This window comes from Elaeis guineensis, chromosome 6 (assembly GCF_000442705.2).
Source record: "Elaeis guineensis isolate ETL-2024a chromosome 6, EG11, whole genome shotgun sequence".
Taxonomy (NCBI): Eukaryota; Viridiplantae; Streptophyta; class Magnoliopsida; order Arecales; family Arecaceae; genus Elaeis; species Elaeis guineensis.
The window spans coordinates 20,396,291-20,423,624 of NC_025998.2; the positions used below are offsets into that span (position 1 = coordinate 20,396,291).

General features: G+C 37.7%; 1 protein-coding gene across 6 annotated transcripts in view; it reads right to left on the reverse strand.

Annotated features, from left to right (window-relative positions):
* Window positions 1–1,232: 1,232 nt before the first annotated feature.
* LOC105047009 (calcium permeable stress-gated cation channel 1) overlaps window positions 1,233–27,334 on the reverse strand; it is a 53,393-nt gene continuing 27,291 nt past the window's right edge. For 5 of the 6 annotated variants that reach the window (XM_019851400.3, XM_010925774.3, XM_010925773.3 and 2 more), the window contains 8 exons: window positions 21,000–21,101; window positions 16,911–17,030; window positions 16,689–16,769; window positions 15,885–16,225; window positions 14,409–14,654; window positions 7,602–7,926; window positions 4,915–5,148; window positions 1,233–1,761 (listed from right to left, as the gene is read on the reverse strand). In XM_019851400.3, coding sequence (XP_019706959.1) covers window positions 1,507–1,761; window positions 4,915–5,148; window positions 7,602–7,926; window positions 14,409–14,654; window positions 15,885–16,225; window positions 16,689–16,769; window positions 16,911–17,030; window positions 21,000–21,101 — 1,704 coding nt within the window. In that variant the 3' untranslated portion in view covers window positions 1,233–1,506. The remainder of the gene's footprint in view (window positions 1,762–4,914; window positions 5,149–7,601; window positions 7,927–14,408; window positions 14,655–15,884; window positions 16,226–16,688; window positions 16,770–16,910; window positions 17,031–20,999; window positions 21,102–27,334) is intronic. The other variant, XM_010925779.3, reaches the window with a different exon arrangement.

The window sequence follows — 27,334 nt, forward strand, 5'->3', positions numbered from 1 at the left end:
TGGTTCTCGGCCAGCTTTGTGATATTTTAATAGGGGATTTGATGCGTGTATTTAATCCAAGGCTGCTTAATGATGGCCATCTTCATAAAGCCAAAAAAAAAAAAGAGAAAGTTGTCACTTACATGGGAATAAGCCAATATTCCACTTTTTATCTCATCGTTTCTTATCATAAAGTTTCTAGCACCATAATGCATTTGCATTATCACTAGTATATACATGTGCAATATATATTACATATTATAATATTGCAATGTAGTTTCATATTATTATTATGTTAAATTTGGAATGTGATATATATATATATATTATATATATATATATATATATATATATATATATATAACTGTACTATTTTTGCATAAATGTTATTATATTATGGGGAAATACCACATTGTATGCTGTGTGATACTAATTCTAACATATAATATTATCATGATATAGAATATTACATGATAGTATAATATATTTATATTATGTACATACTAATATAATATAATATATTATATCTTGATTCTTATTTATAGTTACAATTATATGTTATATTAATATTGTATTATGAGAATATCATATAAGTAGTCCTATATTAGTACATTATATTAATAAAATTATAAAGCTTGGGGGAGGGGGGCATTTTTTTGTCTACCATGGTTGGTGGGGTACGAACGTGCATCCTGAAAGTTCCCTGGTTTAACCGCGCTGTGAAGTATAACATTCTTGACTGCAATTTTAGGCCATCTGCAGGGGTCATCACAAATCACAGCATTTATCCTGGGATTATCCTGCTTTTACCATAAGCTTAGAGGTGGTTATTTAATTTATCTGGCCATATAGGTGCTCTTACACTGGTCAAGGGGAGTCCTCTCTTTTTCCTGAAACATCTTAATAGCGATATAATGACGCGAAAAACAAACATAACCGGGCTACCAACTACTCCTGTAATCTTCAACCAACCTCACTGATCTTATCATGGAACATCTGGTTGGTGATTCAGGTTAGCAAGTTTTGGGAAACCAAGAAAGCGAGCTATTTTGAGTTGGTCTCAAACTTGTCAACTCAGTATTCAGCATCACCCTCATAACAGAGCTCTTTCGTCCAATAAGTAAAGCTTATAATTGTTAACCTGACTCTTTCAACCGATTGCCATGTCACAGTAGAACAAGTGAGGTTTTTTCATTTTATCTTCTATAAGAGAATGGTAGGCATCTAAATCATGTAAATATGAACCCGGCAAGTGAACTATCAAATCACACAACAAGCTTGTAATTGATTGCAAATAACAGTTACATTTTTTGTGATTCCTTTCCGTGTTGACACATTTCAAGGCTGTTCCACAACATGGAATTGAGGCATAACACCGGACCAAGATATACAACACCCATATATCTTTTGCTCAAAGGAAAACATACTGATGCACATGCAAGGCTGGCCATTTCACCCATCCCACTTTCTATTGCGGTATTGATGTACAAGATAACATATCACAATGGTATATAGCACCATGCTATGCTATAGTTCCTGGATAGCATCAGACAGGGACGGTGATGATGAACCATTGTATCTACTATGGGCTGGTGTATTCCTACGAGACTGACGCTTGGTAGGTACCAGCACATTGTCATACACTACCTCCTCATCAACTGAAAAACTGTCGTCCTCATCTCCATCTTTGAATACTGGGTGTACGTATGCATTTACTAGGTATGCTTTCAAGTCTAGGTTTGGCTCCTTGGCACGTTCTAATGTATCTTTCATCATGGCTTCCTGTGAAGGAAAATTATCAGCAACATTTCATAATCAAGAAAATAACACATTATCTGACATGTATACTGTAGGAAACCATTCTACATCTAACTGAAGACATCCTAATGAGGATTCAATAAATAAATATGAGTAAACTCATATACTAGAATATGGTATGAGAATTTGTCCAGACCGTTCTTTTGCTTGTTTTTGATGTTCCCGATGGTCATACATTATGGTGATTTCACATGGTAGCAAGGGACATGTTTATATTACAAGCAAGATTCGCAGACTTAGTACTAGAATCCGTTTCGATTACCGACCGATACGATAAAAAAATTAAAAAAAAATCCCACCCAATGGTCAAAAAAAAAAAATCAAGCCGAACCAGACCGAACCAGTACCGTACCACACCGTACCGGACCAAACCGCCCAGTATCGGATGGTTCAGGCCGATACCATACCGAACCGAACTGACCGATTCAGTCCAGTTCCCGCCATTTTTCAAAAAATCGGTTTGAACCGAACCGATTCCCCGCAAGTACGGTACAAAATGTACCAGTCAGTTCGGACCGATACGGAATATCATGATTACAAAAGTTCCATTTGAACTGAAATTTGCAAGCAAAGATAGGGAACCTTGTTTCACCCAGAAAAGTAGTAGCATGGAACCTTGAAATTTTTTTCAGAAGTATTCGATCTGCAACGGCTGAGACCTTAAACTGAAAGAATAGTTGATAAGCAGGTATCCCAATAGTATGTTTGCACATTAGAGATATGTTAAAAATTCAAGAAAGCCATACAATGTTATGCAGGTTACCATAATAAAAATGACTGTGCAATAGTCAATCCTACTTGCAGCTCCTCACTGGAAAAAGGATATTGCTGGGTATCAGATTAGCATAAGATTAGTTGATGGAAAGACAGACCTAACAATCACAAAACCCAAGGTGGTCCTTCCAATGAGAATCCATGATGATGCACAACATTTCAAATGCCTAAATATCAATATTTCTTATCTACACATCAAGTGAAAAAATGAATGATATTCGAATATCTAGAGTGCCACAATGCATGATGGGCCATTCATTTGATGTTTCATGTAAGAAACCTGCATAACATCGAGATTTTGTTTCTTGACATTTTAAATGGTATAAACTATAAATTATGATAACATGGTATAAGTGATACCATAATGAAGCCATGACTTCATCAACATTCTACAAGATACCTTGCAAGGCATTATTTATATGTATACTCTATGTAATTTACGTTTTTTCTGAAGAATTTGATGTAATTAATGTTAGCATGAGATATTTCATTCAGTAGTCATTCTTTCAGAAAGGAGTTGCATAGATATTTCATTTAGTTGTCATTGTTCCATAAAGGAGTTGCATACATTTATGCGACTCCCTAGATGCTCCAATAGGGCTAAAGCAGCCTGATAGAGCATGCTTAAATGGCCCACATAAGCGGAGGTGAACGAGAGATAACAGACAAAGGACACCATGATAAGCACTAGTCCATTTTTTCTTCTCCTCCACTATCTTGCTCCCTCTGCCATTTTCTCATCCACCTTTTCTTTAACTTCTTTTGTTTTTCAGAAGTTTCAATATTTTTTTACCTCCATTTTTCTAATTAACATCTATTTTATGAATTTCAATAAAATTTGCAAATGCTAGCCTCCTAGGTGCCAGCTAGGCAATTTTAGAGCACAGACTGCCTAGGTGCTATGCAATACAGCAACCACCCATATATCACGACCAATATTTAGAACCTTGGTGGTGAAACTATTATCTAAGAGTATATTGCAGCTATCTCCACTGTGTTGGGTAACTGAGCAATAGTAGAGGCTACAATTTCTTGTTTGTTATGTTAGCTAAACAGCTAGAGATGGGCTTGGTTTTGACGACTCATTCACATAGCTAACAAGTATGAATGATAAGCATAAGACAGTGGTGCAACCCTTCTCAAATGCTGGAACAATGACCTCATATCAACACTTCTGGGCATCATCACATATTGTCTTGCTGGATTGAGAGCATGCCCAGGTAATAACCATGTTGTTAGGATAGGTTTCATTATCATTATGTGAAAATATTTGCTTTGCACACCTAGAGAATATGTGTACTAGTATCAATCATTGAGACTTTATTGACTGGTTTTATAGATCAAGTCATAAGTTTACATTAAGTGCTCTATTTAGCATGAATGAATGTTAATTAGGTCATATGATATAGCCAACAAGGGATCGACCACCTGATAAGGGTAAAAATTAATTTGGGTTAACAGTAGTGCAGGATGTTGATATCATGACGTCCTTCCAATCTGGAACTTATCTGAACTTAACCCAGCTCAATCCAAAACAAAGTTATTTGGATTGGGTTTGGATCGGCAAATATGACCCATTCTGAATAAGGACTGGATATGGATAACTAAGTTCTGAATCCAAGCCCAAACCAATCCAAAAGTAATACTCTAGGATAATAGCACTGAATAAGTAAATATGCTGTAATGTGGCAAACAATATTATAGGCTATTATAATACAATCCAACTTTTGTTCTTATCTTGTACCTTACAAGTTATCTAATTACCAAAACAATATTAAGCACTTCTTACTTCTTGCATCACGTTATGAAACACCTCCCCACCCTCCCTTTTTTTTTGAGTGAAAACTCTGTACATATTTCTCTAACTAGTGTTGTTTCTTATTGCAAAATCCTTGTTTTCGTTTCCTATGTCTCAGTGCACACATTTTCTGACATGTCAACCATATATAGGTGCACACTATTTGCATAAAACATGTACAGGTGAATACAGCTAATTTCACAAATCATACTCTTCCAAAATGATACATGTTTTTAGTAGGGAGGTTAAAGGCCAAGAAATATAAAGGGAATATAAGATGATGGTGGGTGGATGAACAGAGCTCCTTTATAAGAAACAAACTTCTATCTTCATTTGTCATATTAAGTATCATATTAGCAAGTCTATTAAACACTATGAGAATTGGTATCACAACCATAAAATAGATAGACACTTGTTGAAATGATGTCAAATTTGCATTATTTCTAGGGACTTAATATACTGAAAAAGCAGGAAAAATTAGATCCAAGACTCATTTACTCCCTTCCACTATATATAAAAATGATAATACCGTAGCTGAAAGTTACCTGAAGTGGATATTTAACAAAAGCAGGTTCATAGCGGCTCTTGCAAAACCTGTGAAACCATATGGTCAATATAGGAAGTGCAATGAGAAAAGGTGTTGACTGAGCAGCTTCTTTTGTACTTAGCAATCCAAGTAGAAGCAGCTGTGATATTATTAATGCAGTGATTATGCGACCATGGACATCTGGCCAAAAGGCTGCGCCACTTTCGTATTCTTGATTGTAGACATTAATGATCTGTCACAATAGAAACTTCCATAAGAAATATTGGGATACAATGCCCAACATTTAAATGGAATAATAGTATGCATAATCAATAGTCAGCTGATTTCTGTCTGCTTATAAGTTAACTGGAATAGAAGTAGAGTCTCGGCATGTCATTCTAGCTTCAGGAAAAATGGCATTGCTGAAGGAAGAGAGAGTTCAGAATCATGATCTGGACAACAAAAATCTCAAGTCTGTTGCAACAACATTTTTCATGGCTTTTTCTTTACTAAAATCATAACAAAGTGAATTTGCTTGCTTAATTATTTTCTCTAATAACTTGTGCTGGAAGACATTTGACACTTCAAAATGGAAAAGTCCAATTTCATCATGTAATTTTTCATAAGGACGACGAATACCATGATCAATGCTTATCATGCAATGATGCACCATGGTTTCATATTTATGGCATAATGCCATGATCTCTATGCATTTTTTGGCACCATATGTAGCAACACAGGTCATGCTCTGGGTGTTATTCTAAACTTGCATATTCTTGTTCCTGTCCTCACTGAGCAAACTATAGGAGAACAATGTTGCCATTGCCTCCATAAGCATTTGCCTCCTTGTGACCAACTATAATTGCTCATAGCAGTTAATCGAAGTTTGCAAATTTAGTTTATGTTTATCTTACAAAAACAATGAGCATATTGACCTGTTCTAGTATATCCAATCCACTCTTCGATGTACTGTTAACCTTGTCTTAAGTATCATACGATCGCATTAATCACAGGAGCCAAGGCTCACATTCTTCATGAGATTGACCGTACAATGTCCAATATAGCCTGTCAATTTAATATGTAGGAAGTCTACCACCCTGCTATGAGTCTTCAAGGACTTGGAGTCTTATCATGATATAACAAATATGATACTCAAACATAACATTTAAAGTACTAGCTGTAAATAATAAGAATTAGCATTTGAAGTACAGGCTGTAACCAGACCTGAACTGACCAAACCGACCATGCATAATAAAATTGTGAAAAATCATGGGTAGATAAGTTGTTAATACATCATAAAAACAAAGCATTTTAATTCAATGATTATTTCTTTTGCAACAATTACAATTTTAATGCCAAATCCATGAAACCATTTGACCAAGCATCATGAACTTTGGAATGTCCAAGCAATTTGATATAGGATCATGGTACGCCATACAGTCAGCACTGATGCTTCCTGGGCATATTGTACTATAGTAGTGCTGAAACAGTATGCAGTATTGGGGGCGTACCAAGTGTCTGTATGCCGAACCAACCCCCATACAGGACGTACTAATACTGTACCAAAATGTTACCAGTATGGGATCCGGCATCAAGATGGCACACCTTATATTAGATCATGTAGATCCATTTAGGTGTGTGATGAACATATAACGTTAGGTGTTAGGATAATATCCACATTCATGGGAGGCTAGGCTAAAGGGTCACCAATTTAACAACGTTGCCTTTTTTTGTAAATACACTGTTTAGAACAAGATCTGACTTTCTCTAATAGCAACAATAAAATTTAGGTCTCTTCCACCAGTGGCACAAATTTGATAAGCAGAGTGCAGAAAAATACATAGGATGGGTAGAGGAAGGAAAGGAAAAGAAAGAATTACAAGAACTAGACTTGAAGAAAGAAGATAATAGAAGAGAAAGGAGGCACAGATTTGAAGCAAAAAGATGCCACATGACACAGGATTAGTGGATGTGGCAGCCACTTAATGAGGATCAGAGACTAGGAATATCCCATATTAAGACATCTTACAGGCTTTAGACCTGATGGGCTTGAGGCCAATCACATCTAGACAAGAAAAAGTAAGGTGCTAAAAAGCAGTACAGATGTAAATAATGGAGCCAGTCAAATGATGGCCATCCAGCTAGGAATCCTCATCATTGCACTTCTTTCCTTTCCCAACTAATGTGATTTCATCATTAGCTCAATTTTTCTCAATCTTTAGCATTAAACTTCACCAGGAGGCTGTATGCCTTCCATTATGCAACTAGTGCAAACTTATTTAGTGCCAAGTTTCTTCCAACGTATACTCCTTTAGGGTATTTATTATTTTCATACATAACCGATAGTACCAGTCACCTTACACATATCCCAAAAGTAGTCTCCATGCTGCCACCTTCGCGTGATTCATTAATTTAGCATGAAGCAGCAAGTAATCTTCCACAGCCATAAAAAGATGCCCAGACCAAGGTTTGAAACATGCTGCATGGTCTCTCCAACAAGTTTTCACAAAATCAGTGGACATGATTTATGTTGAAGTGCCCAGAAAATGATGCAGTTGAACTCGAAAAGTTAGACAGCAACATAACATAGAATGAACCATAAAATTATGTGATCAGCAAACTAGATAAGCATATACATTGACCAAGAAGTTTTCATGTAAAAAATTTGCAGCACTATGAGCATCATAGTAACAGTGAGTTGCTTACCTGATGACGGAAAACAGCATATGCCAGACCAAAAAATATTATGATGAAAGGAAGTAAGAATGGTGTGACCACAGCATAGACAAGGCCAAGTAAGAAATATAGCTGTATTTGAGGCTCAGATGAACCAAACTCAATACTTCCTGGATCCATGGCCTCTTCCCTATCCTTTTCAGTCTTTACCAGGAAGAAATTCTTCAAGTGGAATACTATTAGAGGTTTCAATCTTAAAATTTCCCCAGCAATTCCAGCCCAACCATCAACCATGATATAGCTTATGAAGAAAGTTGCTTTCATAGGAATGGATACACCAATTGTTTTTGGAATTCTGCATCAAAAGACCAAATTGAAAGCATGAAAGCATGGCCTATAAACAGTATGTTGAAATAAATTTTGAATGACAGTTCATGATTACTTGATCGGGAGATGTAAGTTTCATGTTCTCCACCAGTAATTGTTGCAACTAATTTCTAAATCACATTAAGAGTATATTTTATGAAGCACTTCACTATTATGTGAACCATTACTGCAATTCTTAGCATAGGCATTAAAATCTAGAGACAAATAATACTGAAGCAAAATAATATAGCTTGTAACTTTCACCACAAAAAATAACTCCTCCTTTAGCATGAAAATTTCAGAGAACCACTAAGATTGCACTATGCTAAATCTAGTTTTAAATATTTTAGACAATTTAACAAACCTTTCCCTTATTACTCTAAGTCTAGAATTCAGCCCTATAAATAACACAATCTAGCTCAGAGTAACATAAGAAATTAAACTTCTTTCATATAACTAATTAGTTGCCAAAACAGAAGGAAGATTAAAATTTCCAGGTTCAATTCTTGGTGTAGATTAACTATTATTCAAAAGTCTGCTATCTTGCAGTGAAACAACATCACGCTGCTGCTCCATACATGTACCTATTCATGTCAAGATGCTTTGTTTCAGTACATAAGACACCAGCACACATTGCATGGTATGTCACTCTGTATGTTTTGTGATTCTATTCTTTTAAAAAATCGTGACTGTGATCTATGGAAATAAATCATTATTTTGTATTCAAAATTTTAATTTTTTGGTTTAATTTAATTTATTATTTTCATGAGACAGTTTGACTTGGACTAGTCCAAGAAAACTTTACTAGTGTTGTGCTCTGATACTACTTGTTGGGAGAGGAAGAAAGAAAGAGAGAAAAATATCACAAACAAATCAAGATAACGTGGATTGGCCTCAAGCCTACCTCCACGGAGCATGCAAGCTTTAATATGAGAGAGAAAATTAAACAAATACAAAAAAAACTTATCACTCAACCCTTGTACAAAGATCTCTCAACAAAAAGCCCCAAAACCCTCACAAAATCTCTCTAAAACCTCTCAAGAAACCTCTCTACACGACCAGGACGTCACCAGCTACATAATGCAACAAACGGCTCATCAATCAGAGCTATATAGGCTCCAAAAACTCTAAAAGAGTGTTTTCCTAGGATATCGAGTCCAAAACAAACCCTAGAATTAATTCTGCCTGTCCGATCGTGATCAACTCAAATTATGGCTGTCTGATCGCACAATCAAGCATCCAGATCATGCTCGGATTCGATCTAGGCCATCCGATCATGTCCAGAGCGCGTTGGAACCATTGGATCGCGCCTCTAATCTCTAGTTCAAACCCAAATCGAGTCTCAGCCTTTCGATCTCGACCAGCTGCGACATCAGCTGTCGAATCGTGCTCTGGTCCATGCATTTGCCGGTGAGCTGTGACATCCTATGCAGTCCATGGTGGACCGCGATACCCAGATAGGCCTGGGCACCCGTGCGCGTGCTCGCGCTCGCGTGCATCTGGGCCGGCCTAAAGCGCTGTCAGGCCTGGCCAGCATCACCGCCAGCCTGCACCGGCCCGTGGGCCCTCTCTGATGGCCCGTGGACCGTACCAGCCTGCTGCTGGCCTTCTCTTGCGCGTATTTTCTCCGTTTGGACTCTGTTTGGGCTGTTCTTGATCTCGTTGGATTCCGTTCGTCGTTCTGGACCTCATTATAGACTTATTGTGAATCGAATCTCGAAGTATTTTTTCTCAACAATCTTCACCTTGACTCGATGTTCGGCCTCCACCTATCTCTGAGAGCTTGTGCTCCATCTCGCCCCCACGCCCTGAGGCATGCCTGCTGTCTCATGGATGGGCAAATGTGAGAGTTGAGTCAGGCCACTCGATCCCACCTCTGTCATGGACTATGTCCACTCTGATCAAAGATCTACTTAAAAAAGTCTCTTGCGACAATAGAAACTTCACTCTGCAATGTTGCCTCTCATCCTCTCGAGTCTCACATCTCATGTCCGATCTACCATCTGGAGCTTCACCTCGCATGGAGCTCCCCTAGCTCCTGAAGCTCCAACTCGCACTGGGCTCCCCGCCACATAGTAATATCCTCTCGTCCTCTTCTTTCCCTCAAGAATAACCTTATCGCTGTGCATGACCTTCAGGATTTCATCATCAGCTACCCACATATAGACGTTTGAATTCAGTCTACTCATTGAGATAAAATTTCATCTGAAATTGGATATATATCGAACCTCCCCCAATCTCACTACACCATCATATATCCTCCAGCTGACCGTCCCAATATTTCTGATCGCATAATTTGATGCATCCGACAGATAAACAGTGCCCTCACTACTCTCCATAGAGTCAAACAGCTCCTCTCTACAATATATATGATGGATGGATACAGAATCTAAAATTCATTGCTGGAAAAAAGTAAATACCTCGTCAGATATCATTAGAACATCATCATCTGACTCTCTACTGGCCGTCACCACAGTAGCCGGCATTCGATCTCTGAGTTGGGGACAATCTCTGACATGATGCCCTAACTCATCACATCGGTAGCACTGATCTTGCTGGGGTCCTTCGTCTTGGATCTGGATCGTCCTCCTCGCGATCCTCTATCGCTCCATTTGCTGCCACCTGCTCCTTCAGAAATTTTCGAAGCTGAGCTGCCGCCGCCTGAGCTCGAAACCTGATTCTCCTGCCTGAGAACCTCGTTCTGAAAAATCACCACGGTGATCTTGTCCATCTGGATGGTGCTCTTTTCTGTTAGAAAAGCAATCATCAAGAACTCATACGAAGGGAAAAGCGACACTGACAAGACGAATGCCCTGATCTTCTCCTCAACCTTCTCACCTACACTGAGAAGATCGGTGAGAATCTTTTGAAAGTGGCTGAGATACTCCTGCAAGCTCTATTCCTCGTCCATTCATAGTTGGTAGAACTATCTCCAGAGGAAGAGTGTTAGTGAGGGATTTCATCATGTACAACTCGAGCTTCGACCACGGCACCATCGGAGAAATCTCGTCAAGTACATAAATCACCACCTCATCCATCAAGTACAAACGGATGGTACTCACCGTCTGCATCCGTAGTCGCTCCCAGATCTCCTCCATGATGTCTGACTTCTCGTACAAGAGAGCATCGATCAACCCATATTGGATGTGCACGTCCTTCACCCTCGCTTGCCACAAGGAGAAATTACTCTTCCATCAAACTGATTGATCTCTATCTTGATTATGCTTGTCTTCTCCATCTCCAATCTCGATCAATACCACCTCTGTCTGGATCATTTGGTACCACTTGTCCACAGTAATCAGGCTCTGATACTTATTATTATGCTCTGATACCACTTGTTAGGGGAGGAAGAAAGAAGAAAGAAAAATACCACAAACAAATCAAGATAACGTGGATTGACCTCAAGCCTACCTCCACGAGATACGCAAGCTTCACTATGAGAGAAAATCAAACAAATATAAGAACTCACCACTCAACCCTTGTACAAAAATCTCTCAACAAGAAACCCTAAAGTCCTCACAAAAGCTCTATGAAACCTCTCAAGAAGTATCTCTGCATGATCAGGATGTCACCAGATATCCAACACAACAGATGGCTTGTCAATTGGAGCTATATAGGCTTCAGAAACTCCAAAACAGTGTTTTCCTAGGATATCGAGTCCAAAACAAACCTTAGAATCAATTTTGGCCGTCGGATCGTGATCGGCTCGAATTATGGCCATTCGATCATGTAATCAGGCATCCAGATCACACTCAGATTCGATCTGGGCCGTCTGATCGCATCCAGATCATGTCAGAACCATTGGATCGCGCCTCTAATCTTTAGTTCAAACCCAGATCAAGTCTCAGACGTCTGATCTCGATCGACTGCGATATCAGCCGTCAAATCGCGCTCCGTTCCATGCATCTACCTATGAGCTGCGACATCCTGAGCGATCCATGGTGGACCGCGATACCCAGGAGGGCTTGGGGACCCGCGCGGCCCATGCTTGCGGGCTCGCACGTGTTTGGGCCGGCCCAGCATGCTGTCGAGCTTGGTCCGCACTGCCACCGGCCTGTGCCGGCCCGTGGGCCCTCTCTGGCGGCCCATAGGCCATACCAACCTCCTGCTAGCGTTCTTTCACACGTATCTCCTCCGTCTGGACTCCGTTTAGGCTGTTCTTAGTCTCGTTGGATTCCGTTTGTTATCCTGAACCTCGTTCTAGGCTTATTGTAGGCCGAATCTCGAGATATTTTCCTCAACAACTAGCAAGCCCATTACTTCTTTGTATGTCAGAACTGTTTGGTGGCAATCCTTTTGAAGAATGTTCAAGTTCATTAGGAGGATGTTTGTAGAAGGAAACCAATTACAAATCACCCGGCTTTCATCATCCATCACAAATATCATATTCTAATAATTATATCCTCATCTTAATTATGCATTATCTATGTTGAGCCTAATAAATGATATGTCAACACTATAAATTTTTTGATCGTGGAACATTTTCTAATCATTCAATGTCTTTAATCAAACTGTCATTAACTGAAGCATAAGCTCTTCTCCATAATCATCATTTGAAAATTCTGACCACCTAGCTCCTTTATATGTATGTGAAATTCCTTTGTTTCATTAAGTACTTTCATAGCAAAGGACATCTTAGTGCATGAGGCTCCCACCACCGCAAGGTCCAAGGAGAGCTAGATGGATATAGTCTTGGTCCAATACAGAGAGGTTGTTTCCATATTTCAAAGCCATGACACCTAGATTATAATGGAGCAACCTTATCATTGCACCAAGGCACACCATCTTAAGTACTTTCAGAGAACCATTTTAACATAATCACCAATCTAATTCTCGAGCATAAAAATATGGTTTTCAATATCCAAATTCTCATGATTGTCTGTCTATAAAGGGACTTATATTCTCAACTCTAAAGTCTGCCCACTTATTCTTGGCAAGTTCTGCCTAGTGCCATTTTTTCTTTGCATGAAAACTGTTACAAGAAAACATCACTTTATAAGTCACCAGCTCTACTCATGAAGATCACAAAATGCTCCTTATGCATGTATTACTGCTGTTCTATTGTAGGCCGCTGTAACCTTCAGAAAATGGACCTTGTTATGTTTCTATTTGTAGACATTAGTATATCATGTGCCTTTCTCCAGTCCTCAACTATTTTTGCCTACGTAACCACTTAACCCACAACCAAAAATCTTTCCCCCTCCACAACCTTCTTCCAGCCCATCAATATAAGCATCTACATATATCTAAAAAATGTAAATTTATTCATATAAGGTGATTTTTTAAATTATTGCATAACTTCCATAATACATTGATCTACCAGCACAGTAATATCATTTGCATCCACTGTCATCCAAGCAGTCTGCCTCATTATCAAGCTAGAGCATGAGGGTTTGGTTGACCAAAAGCAGCTGATAAGTCTAGCGTTCATCTTTTAAAATTGCTTTTCTATTACATTATGTCTCAACTCTCAAGAAAACATTGTTGTATTATGGGTTCTATTATTTTTAATCAATTTCTAATCCAACAGAAGAAATAAATATTCAAATAACAGCATTACATAATTTTAATAAATTTGTGATCCAACAAAAGAAATAAATATTCAAATAATCAGATATGCTTAGCGGGTGATCCAAATTCCAATCATAAATAGTAACCATAGACAAAAGTTTATGTTATAGTAGATAAAAATACTACTAGCACTATTCAATAGACTTCTGAGCACAAATGCACATGGAGCATGCATTGGTGCGTGCATGTGCTCATGTGCGTATGTGCATGAGAGAGACAAAGAATCAAGGATCGCCAACTCGAAATTGGACCCCGTGCCAGCTGGCTGGCAATACGAGTTGGTATGCCCTTGTACCAGATCGTACCGAATCTGAATCGATGCGGAAATAGGGGATGAACTGGGAAGAAAAGGAGAGAGCAAGAGAGAGGGAGGGAAGGAATAGCTGGCCGATGGAGATGCCTGCAATGGCCATCAGAGGGCCACGAAGGCCACCGGAGTCTCGACACCCTCCGGCAGCCTCGACGGGCCACCATCGGCCTTCCCCTCTCCTGCCCTCCCCTCCTCTCTCTCTCTCTCTCTTCTGCTCTTTCCTTCTCGCTCACTTTGTTTTCACCAGCATTCCAAATCAGACGCTCAAACCACACTGATTAGCCGCCAGTATGATTTGGCATGCCCTGAACCATCCGATTCGGGCCGGTTCGGCGAACCATGCATATAAATGATCCTTACAAATTGTTAGCCCTGTAGAGGGAATGGGGTACAGGTCAACAAATTGTTGGTATGAATTATGAAATTATAAAGCAGAAGCTAACGTAAACAGTAACCTTGATGCACAACTATGGCCAAAAAATTGTTACCTCCATCATCAAGGTTTAACAAGAAGAGCACATATATTAGAAATAAATTTTATGAGGTTTCAAAGAGCCATTTATCAAGTAAATGAAGGTGCAAAAACATACTCATTTGCCGACTGATGCATAAAGGTATGCAGTTGCTGAAATGCAGTTCCAGCGACTATGCTCCCTAGAAATACATTAACAAGTAAGAAAAGGTAATATTTGGATGCAGATCTTCTCTCCAAAGCTGACAAGGATATAAATCCTTCAAACTTGGACATAAGCATTAGTATTGTTGGCAGAAATATAAGAAAGATCTTCAGAGCAATTCCAGGAAGAAACCCTTGGATGAACGACTTAATAATGTGCCTGTGCAAAGTCACATGCTGTTCAAGGCAAGTAGGAAGATATGGAATAACCTCATAACATAAAATGGATATATGAAATTATAGAACGTTTTATCAAATTGTCCAAACATATCATTTAAAGCTAGATATAATAACTCTTTGTTCTCATTAATTTCCTATAATAATTCCTTGTTTCCATTAATTTCCTATAAGTAATTTTCTATTAAGCAACAAGCACATATGCACAGCAGTGGGATTTCAGAAACATGGTTAACAACACATAAAAAAAAGGGGAAAAATCGTGAATGGATGAGCGCAACAGTTTGCTAGCCAGGGCATACATGCACATACTGGATTTAACTGACAATAGAACGGTAGCCAGCACAGGGGTGTCCGTGCCAAAACTAAGAGTTTTATTACTTTTGGCTGAGCCATTTGTTTTTAATTGGCACAGGGCAGCACCTAAATCATCACACATATTATATTATAATGTTTAACATAGGCATGTGAACAATTACGAAACTATTATATCTGAAATAACTCCTCAAACTCATGCAATATTGTAAACAATGTCCCACTTGGTTATGGAGGTGCATCTGTGCAGCAGTTAAAGATTCAAAATAGGAAATAAGGATAATATTGCCTCCTATAAGTGTGTCCTTTCCTCCAGCATCTCTTATGCCAACGGACATATACTGTGCTTTTCGTTTCCATGTCCTGATTATGACTAGGAATTGTAATGTAAAGAAAAGTTTAAAGATAAAAGATTATGATTTTGTAAGTTTTAATATTATAATGTTCATTAGCTTTGTAAGATTCTTGTATACTTTAAAATCGGGATTTCAGCAACCTTTCCAATCTTTTCATTTTTTTTATTACTAAAAAATCCCACAAAATAAGGAAGCATTTTGAATTAATTCTGTTACTTTGATAATTTTGCAAGCCCTGATTATCCTTTTTGCTTTAGTATTTAACCTTTGCATCTATTAGGCAGGTGTCGTGACTTCAATTATATCTAAACTGTATAGTGGTCAACATGCCAATTGCCTAAATTTTGGTAATTCTTAATAACTTTTTGATAAAAAAAGAAGAAAATATCATTCGTTAATATTACATTGCTACTTATTGAAGTTGACTGCAATAATTATGGGATAAGAAAGACACGATAAGGAAAATGAATATGAAACAAAAGTAAATAAAGTAGCAATAAATCAAGTATGGAGAAAAAAGAGAAAAAAATACGAGCACTCACACTTCAATTATGGGCTTTAGAAAAGGAACAGCTTTCTCGATCCCCTCAATATTAGCAAGAGATTGCACAAAGGCTATTGGAATCATAAAAAAGAAGGTAAGAAAGAAGAATGCTACTGCTATGATCAACCTTCTGACTGTGAGGGAGACGAAAGGCATGGCAAGATTCTGCCAATAAACATCACGAGGCTCTGGAGCCCACTTAGTTAACCATAGGGTTGGATTCCGGGTTTGCTGTGTCTGAGCACAAACAGCTGCCCCCCATCGTGTTCGAAATGAAACAAATGCCGCTGGCATAACAGACTTAGGATCCTTTTTAACCTTTTCACGCTCTGTGGCCGCCTGAAAATAACATTGTCCACAAAAAACCAACAATGAATTTTCAAAAAACTAACATCCATATATGAAATTATTTAGGCACAACATACTAGCAAATACTGAACATTAGACTATAACTGTCTTATACCATTCACAAAACCATATAAACCCCAAGAAAGTATGTTCTATTTTCATCTTTTCATGACAATATTTATCCTTCAAAAATACTGTGAACATGCCTAAAAGAAGAAAGTCACCTGTTTTACTTTTCAATACACATAGCTTTGGCAACGAAAACAAAATGTACTTTCACATAAACCAGATTTCTTGATAAAAATAATTTATACAAGAACAAAAATTAAACAATCTTTCACAAGCGAGTGCGTCTGATCAAATAGTCATCATGAAAAATATATCATAATGCTTTCCATCAAAGATTCCCAAGATTAACCAATATGCAACAAATCTAGGAGGAAGAACTGCTTACTTTTTTAGATAGCCTCTCAACCTCAGATGTGTAAAATTCTATTGCATCCACCTTGTCACCACATAATCCAAGAAAACCAGTCTGATGGGCAAAAAAAAGGGATAGAATATGAATCTTCCAAGAAAGTTAACAAATGCTTGCTATTCTAAACCTCAGCATAAAAAAGACAATAAAATGGATCATAACCAAAATTAAAATAATAATATCATTGGCTCAAATAACCTTTGTGGTTGGCCTTTTAGATGGATTCCGATCATATTTGAGTTGATAGTAGTCAAGCCAATTCTGCATTTGTTTTTTCTCTTTGACTAGCTTAGCAAGTTTGTTTGCATTATACACAACCTACAAGGCACAGTCCATATAAGAAATAAAAACAAAAACATATCACAAACTACTTAAGTTGTATCCATGAATAGAGCACAAAACATACAGCAAGAAAACCTAGGTGGTGTTATGACTAGGCTTTTGGAACAAATATTGAGACCAAAACTCCTGGAGCCAGAACGGGACCCGTGCCTGGCGACCGGCAGTACGAATCGGTACGGGTCCATACCGCACCGGACTGGTGCAAACCAACAAGGCAGAGAAGGGAAGAGGGAGAAGAACGAGAGGAAGAGAGAGGGGGGGAGGAGAGGAAGAGAGGGAGAGGGAGAGGAGAGGAGGGGAGGAAGAGAGGAAGAGAGGGCCTCTGGCAGCCACTGGAGGCCATCGAAGCTCTTTCCAAGCTCAATAAGGTCAGAGAAAGGGAAGAAGAGAGAGGAGAAAAACTCACTGGATCATTGAAGGCCCTCAGAGACCTTTGGACGGGCGGCCATGCCGCTGCAAGCTCTTCGATAGCCGGCAAGCCAGCGTCGAGGGAGCGGAGGGCGGTTGAGCCAGGAGGACGACAGATTCGAAACAAGGATTCGCCCCTATTTTGATTTTTTTTTGATTTATAACGGACAACTACATCTTTTTTTTTTTGAAAAAAATTGACTGAAGTTGGCAAGTTGCCGAAATTTTTTCAAAAAAAACAAAATAGGTGCATTGCTGACTTCACCCGTTATAAATCCAAAAAAAAAAAAAATCAAAATAGGGGTGAACCCTTGTTTCGAATCCGCCCTCCTCCGGCCTCGGCCGCCCTCTACTCCCTTGACGCTGGCTCGCGGCCGTCAAAGAGCTCACGATAGGGTCGCCGTCCGTCCGGAGGCCTTCGATGGCCTCCGATAATCCAGTGAGGTCTCCCTCTCTTCTTCCCTTATCGAGCTCAGAAAGAGCTCCCATGGCCCTGATGGCTGTTAGAGGCCTCTCTCCCTCTCCTTCTCCCTCTCCTTCTCTTCCCCCTCTCTCTCTTCCTCTCTTTCTTCTCCATCCCTTCGAGATGGCCACTGTGCCGTTATTCATGCCAGAACTAGACCAATATCCCATCGGTACGGTTCGGGACAGCCTGAACCATCTGGTTCGGGATGGTTCGACGAACGATGATCAAGACTCTAACCAAAAGCAAACATTCCCCTACTGGATCAGATATCTTAAAATACAAAAGATCCCAGATTCCAAATACTCTTAAATAAAGCTCTCAATATCAGGACTGAGGCCTAGACAATTGAGGAGACAAATCAAATTGTATGCGAATATTTTGCACCAATTGGAGAATAAATTTAATGTAAAACACGAAGAATAAAACAGATGAAATGCCATGTAAAGACAAATCATCATGGGGTAAGAAATTCACAGAAAACACAAACACACACACACATATGCACATATAGAAGCAAGCATGATAACTGTGTTCCTCATCACTTGCTAAAATCTATGAAAAAATAATGCAGGGATCAAACCAGATAAACATGATAAATTATTAGTTCTCGCCATCCCCCTTGTGCAAGAAAGATGATATACCTACAGTTTTCCTGATGAATTTTAAGGCAAAAGTTAGTGTCGGATGTCAAGAAACACTAGCATATATTTACAGTTGAATCGGAAGCACAAGGTAATGATCGCAAACATGGTAACTGTGTGTCCCAATGAATCATTAATTCTGACTTGCTTACCGCCTAAATAACATCTCAAAGCAGGCTTGTATGACATCCAGGTCCATGAAATGGCACTTGAATTAGGCAAACTCAAAAGCAGTGAGCCATCAAATAATCGTGGACCTTGGTTCTACACAGAAATGATTTGCTCCTTACTTCACTGAATAACTAGAGAGAGAGAGGTTCTACACAGAAATGATTTGCTCCTTACTGCACTGAATAACTAGAGAGAGAGAATGCAATTCAAAATCTCATTTTTTTCAAATTCAGTCATTTGGATCTCCCAAAAACCACAAAACATCTGTGCAAGCATGAAAATCGAACAGAGGAATTGGTTCCAAAAAGCAAGAAGATCATACAGGGCCACCAAGATATTGAAGGACATAAAAGAGGATCCGCATGGTGGACATCGAAGGATGTAAAATACTGTCCCAATTTCAGCAAGTGTTGAACTGATTGATAATATGAATAATTCTTCCAGAACTCAGACAGCCAATGTACCATAAATCGTTCAAACAAGAATGCCCACTTTTGTAGGGATCTCATAAATTCATATGAAGTGACCGCTCAGAACTAAATCTAAAAAGCTTCTAATAATCATATAATAATTTTGATGCATCATGCATATTCATAGTTAACATAGGAAGAAGAGATCATTATTTTTCTTTTCTTGTGCATCTTTTGGATTTGTTTCTACGTTGAGTATTATAGAGTCATTAAAAAATTCCAGGTTTGCCGATCCAAATTAGGAGTCCATGGTGTTCCTGGACCAGTATGATAAGTTGCACATTTGTCTGGGAAGTTATTACTTTTAAATGTAATTATATGTCCCATTTTTAATAGCCAATGTGTGTCAGGATGAGTCTACAGTCATTATAAATAAGTTGAGAGCACTTGTAGGATCCAAAAACCTTGTTTAATTGTTATTGTTGTCGTAAAGTCATACGTGCACTAATGAATTTTGAAGAATTGACCAGTTACTTAAGCAAATTAATTTTCTTTTTGATGAAGTCCACATTTCCCTTATCATCTGCTTCATTTTCTTTACCTCTTCCACTTCCTACCTCTAACTTGTGTACCCATACCTACTCAGCAGTTTGCATCGCATATGTTTGAACATTATTGTGCTTTCCTCTTTAGTAGGTTTTGAGATACCGTAGGAGGCTCCATGAGTTGGTAACAAAAAATCCTCAATTTTAAATTAGATGCAGGAGATTATGATAATCTAAACATGTACCAGAAAAGCAGCAGTGCCATAATACATATAAATTGCTCATGTCAATCAATGTACAAGAAGATCACTCATTTAAATCTAGTATACAAATGGGTTTTGGCATTGGTACATAGAGAATTGAGATAAGAGGGTCAAGTTCAGTGTGTTAAACTTGCCCTGGGTTTTTTAAATACATTTGATACTTGTCACCCTAAACAATTAAATGAGTTCCCTAAAAGGCACCTACAGACTTCTAGAATTTTAGATTTTGTATAAAAATATTGCATACTGTTTAACAGATGAAATTATTAATAACTTATAAAATATCTAATATATCCAATTATGGTTTTATAAGGGCACCTCTTCAACAGGAATTTAATTGTTTGACAGAACCAAACTAACAAACTTTGGGGCTGATGCATCTCCAACCAGTCCATTATCTTCTGTTTTACATGTTTGTAGCTCCATACAAGTTTAATATCAACAATCAAATTAGCCAATGCTGTAGTCCTGGTTGGACATTATTCCCCAAATTTTGTATTTTGGGATTTGAAATTAAGGATGATGATAGACAATGAAGGTGTAATCAAAAAATTTTATTACTTGGGAATCACATTGCTTCTTAATCTTGCAGCCACTTGGATGCTTCACTCCACTTGGCCTACAACATCACTTTTGATGGGCTCTCAATCACAAATCCAAATTTATTTTCTTCTCATGCCTAAGATTGGATATTCATAAAAGCCACTCCTCAGGAGTGAATATCAAAGACTAAAAGCATGAGTCTATATAAATATGTTTCAGCAAAAGATGCAGCTGGCATTAAGGTAAGTGAATAGCTAAACTGCACCTTGGAAACACAACTATTTTATGAGAAGAATATAGAAGATATTATATAAAATTATATACTTCATTAAGATTACAAGTACAACTAAAAACATAGCACAGTTAGAAAAGCCTTCAACAAGTAAAAGATATAATTAATGTAGACTAATTATTGAGTTAATCACATCATTTCCTTGCATGCACCCATCCTAAAGCTTCAAACTATGCCAATTAATGTAAACTATGGCCAAATGTAACCTGATGAGTTAAATAATGATCACGATGATTGACAAGGAAAAAATGTTCAACTAGCTCACTGACAGACTCATCCGGATCGGGTGGCACATTCTGTACAAGGACCTGAAACAATTAAAGTATACCATGAGTTATTCTAGAACCAAGTGAGTTGGAAATGACAATTTATTCGAAAAGGAAAGGAAAAAGTAAGAACAATCAACAAAATTTGTTGTTATGAACATCTTCACGTCCTTTAAATGACACTAATACCACTACAAAATAAAAATGGTCCCTTGGCATGCATGCATATGTGTAATTAATTACTGATTGTGTTTATACTTACATGAAGAACATTCTGCATATTAATAAGCATATGTACAAGAGCCACTGCACCAGCTAACTAATGTTTGAGATCTCAAACATTTAACAAATTGGAACAGTGACGAGCACCTGACAGTAGCAGAGCAAAAGATCACCATCACTGGCCTCAACTATTGACCTTGGACCCTTATAATGTGTTGATGACCACCTTGAAATTATATAAAAATGCCCCTTTTTCTGGTACTTTACAATATTTTTAGCACTAATAACATCCAGAAAGCTACTTAGCATTAGCTGCAATTCAGCCATTAAGGCTTTAGTCTGTCCCCTCAACATTCTTCATAAACAACATTTGAAATTTCTGTAGGAATCAAATCTTGATAATCCTTTTTTTTTTCTGTTTATGGAAAGGGAGGCATACAGCCACCCAGCCTTTATTAATGATCAAAGAAACAATCTTGATAATCAAGGATAAGATTTTGAACATTTTACATAGTGGAGTAAAATCTAATTCACTCTCTTCTCTGTTTCAAGCGGAGCTTCCGATTGCACGAAGAGCGCTACTCCCATCATGCATTTGGCGCTCATTGTCTGAGAAACCATATTGCTGTATTTAAAAGTCAAGCAATTGTTGACAGTTGGAAAATAGTATCAACAACTCTAGACCAACTTTTTGGGCAAGCATATTGATTTATTCAGTCAATCATTAGTTATTTTGCAGAAATCACAAATATCTTGATTTTTCTCTCTAAACATGTAATATCCCAGTCTCAATTCAGACCCAAAGATGGCACAGATCTTAAAGCATGAACCAGTAAAAAATGCGCCCGGGGGGGGGTTTGTGGTGTGGGGTTTCTTAATGGGCCAGCACGTGCTGGGAAAGATGGGTTACTGTGAGAAGTTGGGAAAAATACCCAAACTCCCAAAGGAGTTCTCCTCCGTTTGGAAATCCTGAATCCACCAGGAAATCAAGGTGAACTCAAACTCTAATCCCTCTCCATTAAAGGTCTATTTAAAGGCCTAAATCCTTTAGTTTATTAACACCAAAGATCACCATCGAAAGCTGCCGTTTTTCTCTGATTTCTTCTGGATATCTTAGTGGTTTGATCAGCCAAGACCCGGTAAATCATTTTTTAACCATCTTCCCTTCATTCTTCATAGGTTTTAAGCTTGAATTTTTGTTGAAATTTCTGCCAAAAAAATTCTGGAAAACACTGACTACCGGATACTCTGTTTTTGCACACCTTATTTCTGATTTTTTGGTGCCATTTGATCACCGCCGGCCACCGCACCCGGCTAGTTGCCGCTGTCGGGGACTGCCCTTCCGGCCATGAGGGTTGTCAACTGAGAGGAGGACCTCCCAGCTTCGGGAACAAGGGGAAGAAGAGCCCCCCCTATTCCATGAAAGAAAAAAAAAGGAAGAGGATGCACAGGTCCTCTGTTTGCCATGGAAAAAAAAAGAAAAATAAAAGAAAAAGACTCTCCCCTCTCTCCTCTCTCTTTCCTCTCTTTCTCTCTACCTTCTCTCTCCACTTTCTCAATCTAAAATTTTCTCTCTCTAGATTGTTTCTCTCTCCTGGGGTTTTTTAGAATTTTGAGAAGGTTGATGATGAGTTTGAACGGCCCTAGCGAAGGGGTCCTAATCTGTGGTTGTCAGGCGGCATGCTAGCACCCAACTTGACCAAACCATGAACTACTAGATTTGATCATCCGCAGTTTTTATTGAATCATCTCTATAGTAGTTGAATCATGATTTGATTTAGATCATCCTGATTGGGCTGATCGAGATGTTGGGCTGTATTTGATCAGTTCGGCTGTACTTGATTCATTTCTCTCTCCTATGATTCTCTTTTCACTAAATTATGAACTCAATGAAAGATTCCTAGCCATGTCACTTCAAATATGAGTTGACCCGATAGACAAAGTTTGAACCACATTGTCCATCAGACAACATATTTGCACCATCTGAAATCTCCATCGAACATCGCACAATTCGATCTTTGTCAATCTCTATCGAGTTCTAGTATTTTGGTAGACTTTGATCAGATGAAGTTACTGATCAAATTGACTCATGATCGCCGAACAGCATAGATCTCTATTTTGATTCTTGTTGAGCACTATTGATTTAATCATTTTCGATCTCTATTGAATCACCTATGTCCTAATTGGATCTTGACCAAAAGAAATTAGATGACTGGACCAATTTAAACCATTGAATATGGTATTCGTATTCTTTCTGATTATTGGACTTGATTTGTATAAAAGTTGTGGATACCTAGTAATGGGATACCATGATATGATCTATGAATCGAAGATTTTAAAAAAAAATTATAGAATTATGTGGATTTATTAAAACGCATATAAGGTAAGTAATGCTTCATTTTTTTCTAGTTTTATCGGCAAATTATAATATATTTTTCTGATACGATTTGTGAAATGATGCATGAATTTGATAAATGATATTTTGTTATTGAAAATATCTTATTTTGAAATGTTATGATGAAGCATGATTGAACGCATTGATTTTGTTATATATTATATTGATTGATTTTGATACCACATGATTATGTATTTTCCTATCAAACTAGAATAAGAAATATAATTTATGAAGAATTTTGATTTAAGAATGGTATGAATTGACAATCTATGTAAAAGACCCCACCAATGGGGGCAAATACACTGGCAAATGATTTGTCCTGGGAGTTATGTCGCCAACAGACCAGCGACAAACCGTCAGCAGACCAATGATTTTGAAAGATTTTGCTGCCAGATGATTCGTAGCTCACCACAAGATGATATGCGGTGTTATGACCCTACCGCAGAAAAAATGTGGTCATAGCTCATGGTTGAAAAAAAAACTTAAAAATGAAAGAAATTGAATTCGTAAAAAAAACTCAAATTTTTGAAAAGAATTGAATTTGGCATGAACTATGTTTTGATAATGTTGTATAATTGAAACTGATTTCGAATTGATGAACTCTATATGCTTATTTTTTATAAATGAGTATTTGCTTTATTGTCTGATTTAATCTGATTGAAGTGATCATTGCTTACTAGACTGTCTAGCCCATTACCTTCTATTTTACTGTTTTTACAGATTTTGAAAAATTAAGATGATACAAGATATATGTGTGAGAGTTATTAGAAGCAGAGCCTCGATACTTTTATTTTAGATTAAAAATCTTATTAAATTTGATATAAAATTTATTGAATATTGTTGAATTTATTGAGATATTAAAGTTGAAATTTAGATTGTTAAGTTTTGGATTTAAATTATTGACTAATTATTCCGCTGTTGCTTTATGATATTTATTTTGATAAGATGCCTTGCATACTTGTAGAGAGTGTTTCCTATGAGTATGCAACGGTTGCCATGATCCTCCGGCTTGCGATCTCGGACCGGAGGCATAACAAAATATTCTTGACATTAAGGGATAATTGGTAAATAAATATAGTTATAAAAAATGATATTTATGTTACTTTTTTAAAAAAAAATTATAGGGACATCCTCTCAACTTTAGGCCAATCTCACTCATACCCCTCGACTTCAAAAAGTGCCAAACGTGCCTGATGAGAATCGAGAATTCCGCACCTATTTTAGGTGGAGACATCGTAATTTAGGAATTGTAAAATTTTGAATAATTGAGAGATTTTACCTTATTTTCATCTTAGAGAGATTTTATCTTATTTCCATCTTAAAGAGATTTTATCCTATTTTCATCTTAGAGAGATTTTATTTTGTTTCCATCCTATATGAGAGATTTTATCTCATTTTCATATTGAGAGAAAATCTTGTTTCCATCTTAGAGAGATTTTATCTTGTTTCCATCTTATTTGAGAGATTTTATCTTGTTTCCATCTTAGAGGGATATGATTTTCATTTTTATTAGGATATGATTTTATTTCCACCTTATTTAAGAATCTATTTAAAGATTCCTATTGTATTGAAGGAGACAGCTTGGGAAAACAAATTGAAAACTCTAAAGTGGGTTGTTCTCTCTCTTGATTTCTTTGTTTTCTTTTTATTTTATCTCCCTTTTCTATTTGTTTTCTTGAGTTTTTTTTGGTGCCGCACAAAATTGGTATCAGAGCCCAGTCAGACCGCTTTCTACGCACTGTGCAAATTGCTGTGAGGTAATTGGTATCATTTTGTGTAAGGAATGGTTCCTTTATTGAACCTTGTGACTTTCAAATTGTAAGTAGCTTCTATGATTGCTCAGATCCTTTCTTTACTCCATGCTTTCCTAAAAAAAAAAAAAAAGGAAGAATCCGAATCATTTGGTTGGCTTCATTTTGTTCACTTTTTTTTTCAGTAGCTCGATTATATCACATCACCTCTTTGATATTGCATGAGTTAGAAACACAAACACTGCATTTGACTTTGCATTCCTCATTGTGAGCATTGTGGTTGAATTTCTCGATCATTATAGCATATATCACTTTTGTCCTTGCCCTTCCTTGCTACTATGACCATTGGTAATTTGAAAGATGCTCATTCCACCATGAAAAAAGAGCTTGAATCAATTAAAAATATCCAAACCGCATTCCAAGAGACTTTAAACCAAATATGCCAATCATTAGACCGACTTCAAACTGAGCTTAATGAGCTTCGTACTAATCAGATTGATTACCGTGTGGACATCGCTAATCTCATCGATCAACAAGTCAAATGCTAACTATCCCTGAGAGAGTCAAGACTGGATAAACAACCTATAAAGGATGACCATACTGGTAGTCAACCCATTCATTAGCCTTTTTCCCAGACTCTTAAGCCAACTGGTAGTCCGAATCATGTCTTGTAGACTAGTCAATCCTTTCAAATACCTCCAATTACCCACCATTTCATAAATAATTTTCAGAGTCCTTATGATTGTAGGGCTCCTCCAATTTACATAGCAGAAGCTAGGGACGATGAGTACTATTGAAATGACTATGAGGGAGAAGTAGAACCACATATTTTCCCATTTAGACGTCATGAGCAACCTACTAGGTATGCTAGAGGTCCTAGGCACTTTAGACCCCGAGGTCAACAACTTAGGTCATATCTACCTAGATATAAGGAGTTTGAGGAATCACCTAAAGGGCTTAAGATTGATGTCACTTCCTACGATGGTAGGTTAGACCCAAATGCATTCCATGATTGATTATAGGACCTAAAGGCTTATTTTGAGTGGTACCACATGTCAGATGCATTTCGTATCCGCTTTGCTAAAATGAAGCTTGTGGATTCTGCCAAGAGGTACTGGCAGACAACTCAAAGGAATCTAGAGCGATTAGGACATCCATCTATAGTCCTTTAGGAGAAGATGAAGTCTAAACTTTGTGAGAAGTATGTTCCCACTTACTACAAGAGTCAATTATCAGACCAATTGTATACTCTTAGGCAAGAAACCACTAGTGTCACTGACTATATGACTTGTTTTGAGGATTTACAATTAAGATGTGATGTTTATAAAGAGTCATAGAAGCTGGTATCTAAGCTTGTTAGTAGTTTAAGAGTCGACTTGAAAAGAGAGGTTTCTTTGTATTCTCTTAAATCTGTAGGAGATGCCTACCACAAAGCTTTAGAGATTGAGAAGTTTCATAGGACTTTCCCTCAAAGAAGAGGAGTTTCCTTTTTCGATGAATCTGGACAGTCTAGATCTGCCTCTGTCAATCGTCCTAAGGATATTTCACAGCTATTGCCTTCTTGTAGAAATCATGATCCTACTCTGAGTATGACTGCTAATCAGCAAACCACGATCACTAGGACCCAAGACTCTACCCCAATGATATCTCATTCAGTTAGTTCTTCAAATATAGTGCCATTATTGTCATAATAAGGACTATATAGCTGCTCGATGTCCACATCGTACATTGACCATGGGAATTAAAGGTGAGGCAACTTCACATGATGGCCCCATAGAAGACTTTAACCCTCCAGAGCCAGCTACTTCAGAGGCAGAGTATGAGGAGAATTGTGAGATTTAGAAGAGCATATTCATGTCATAAGATGTACCATCACCATTCCTGCAGACTCTGAGGTGTGGAAATGC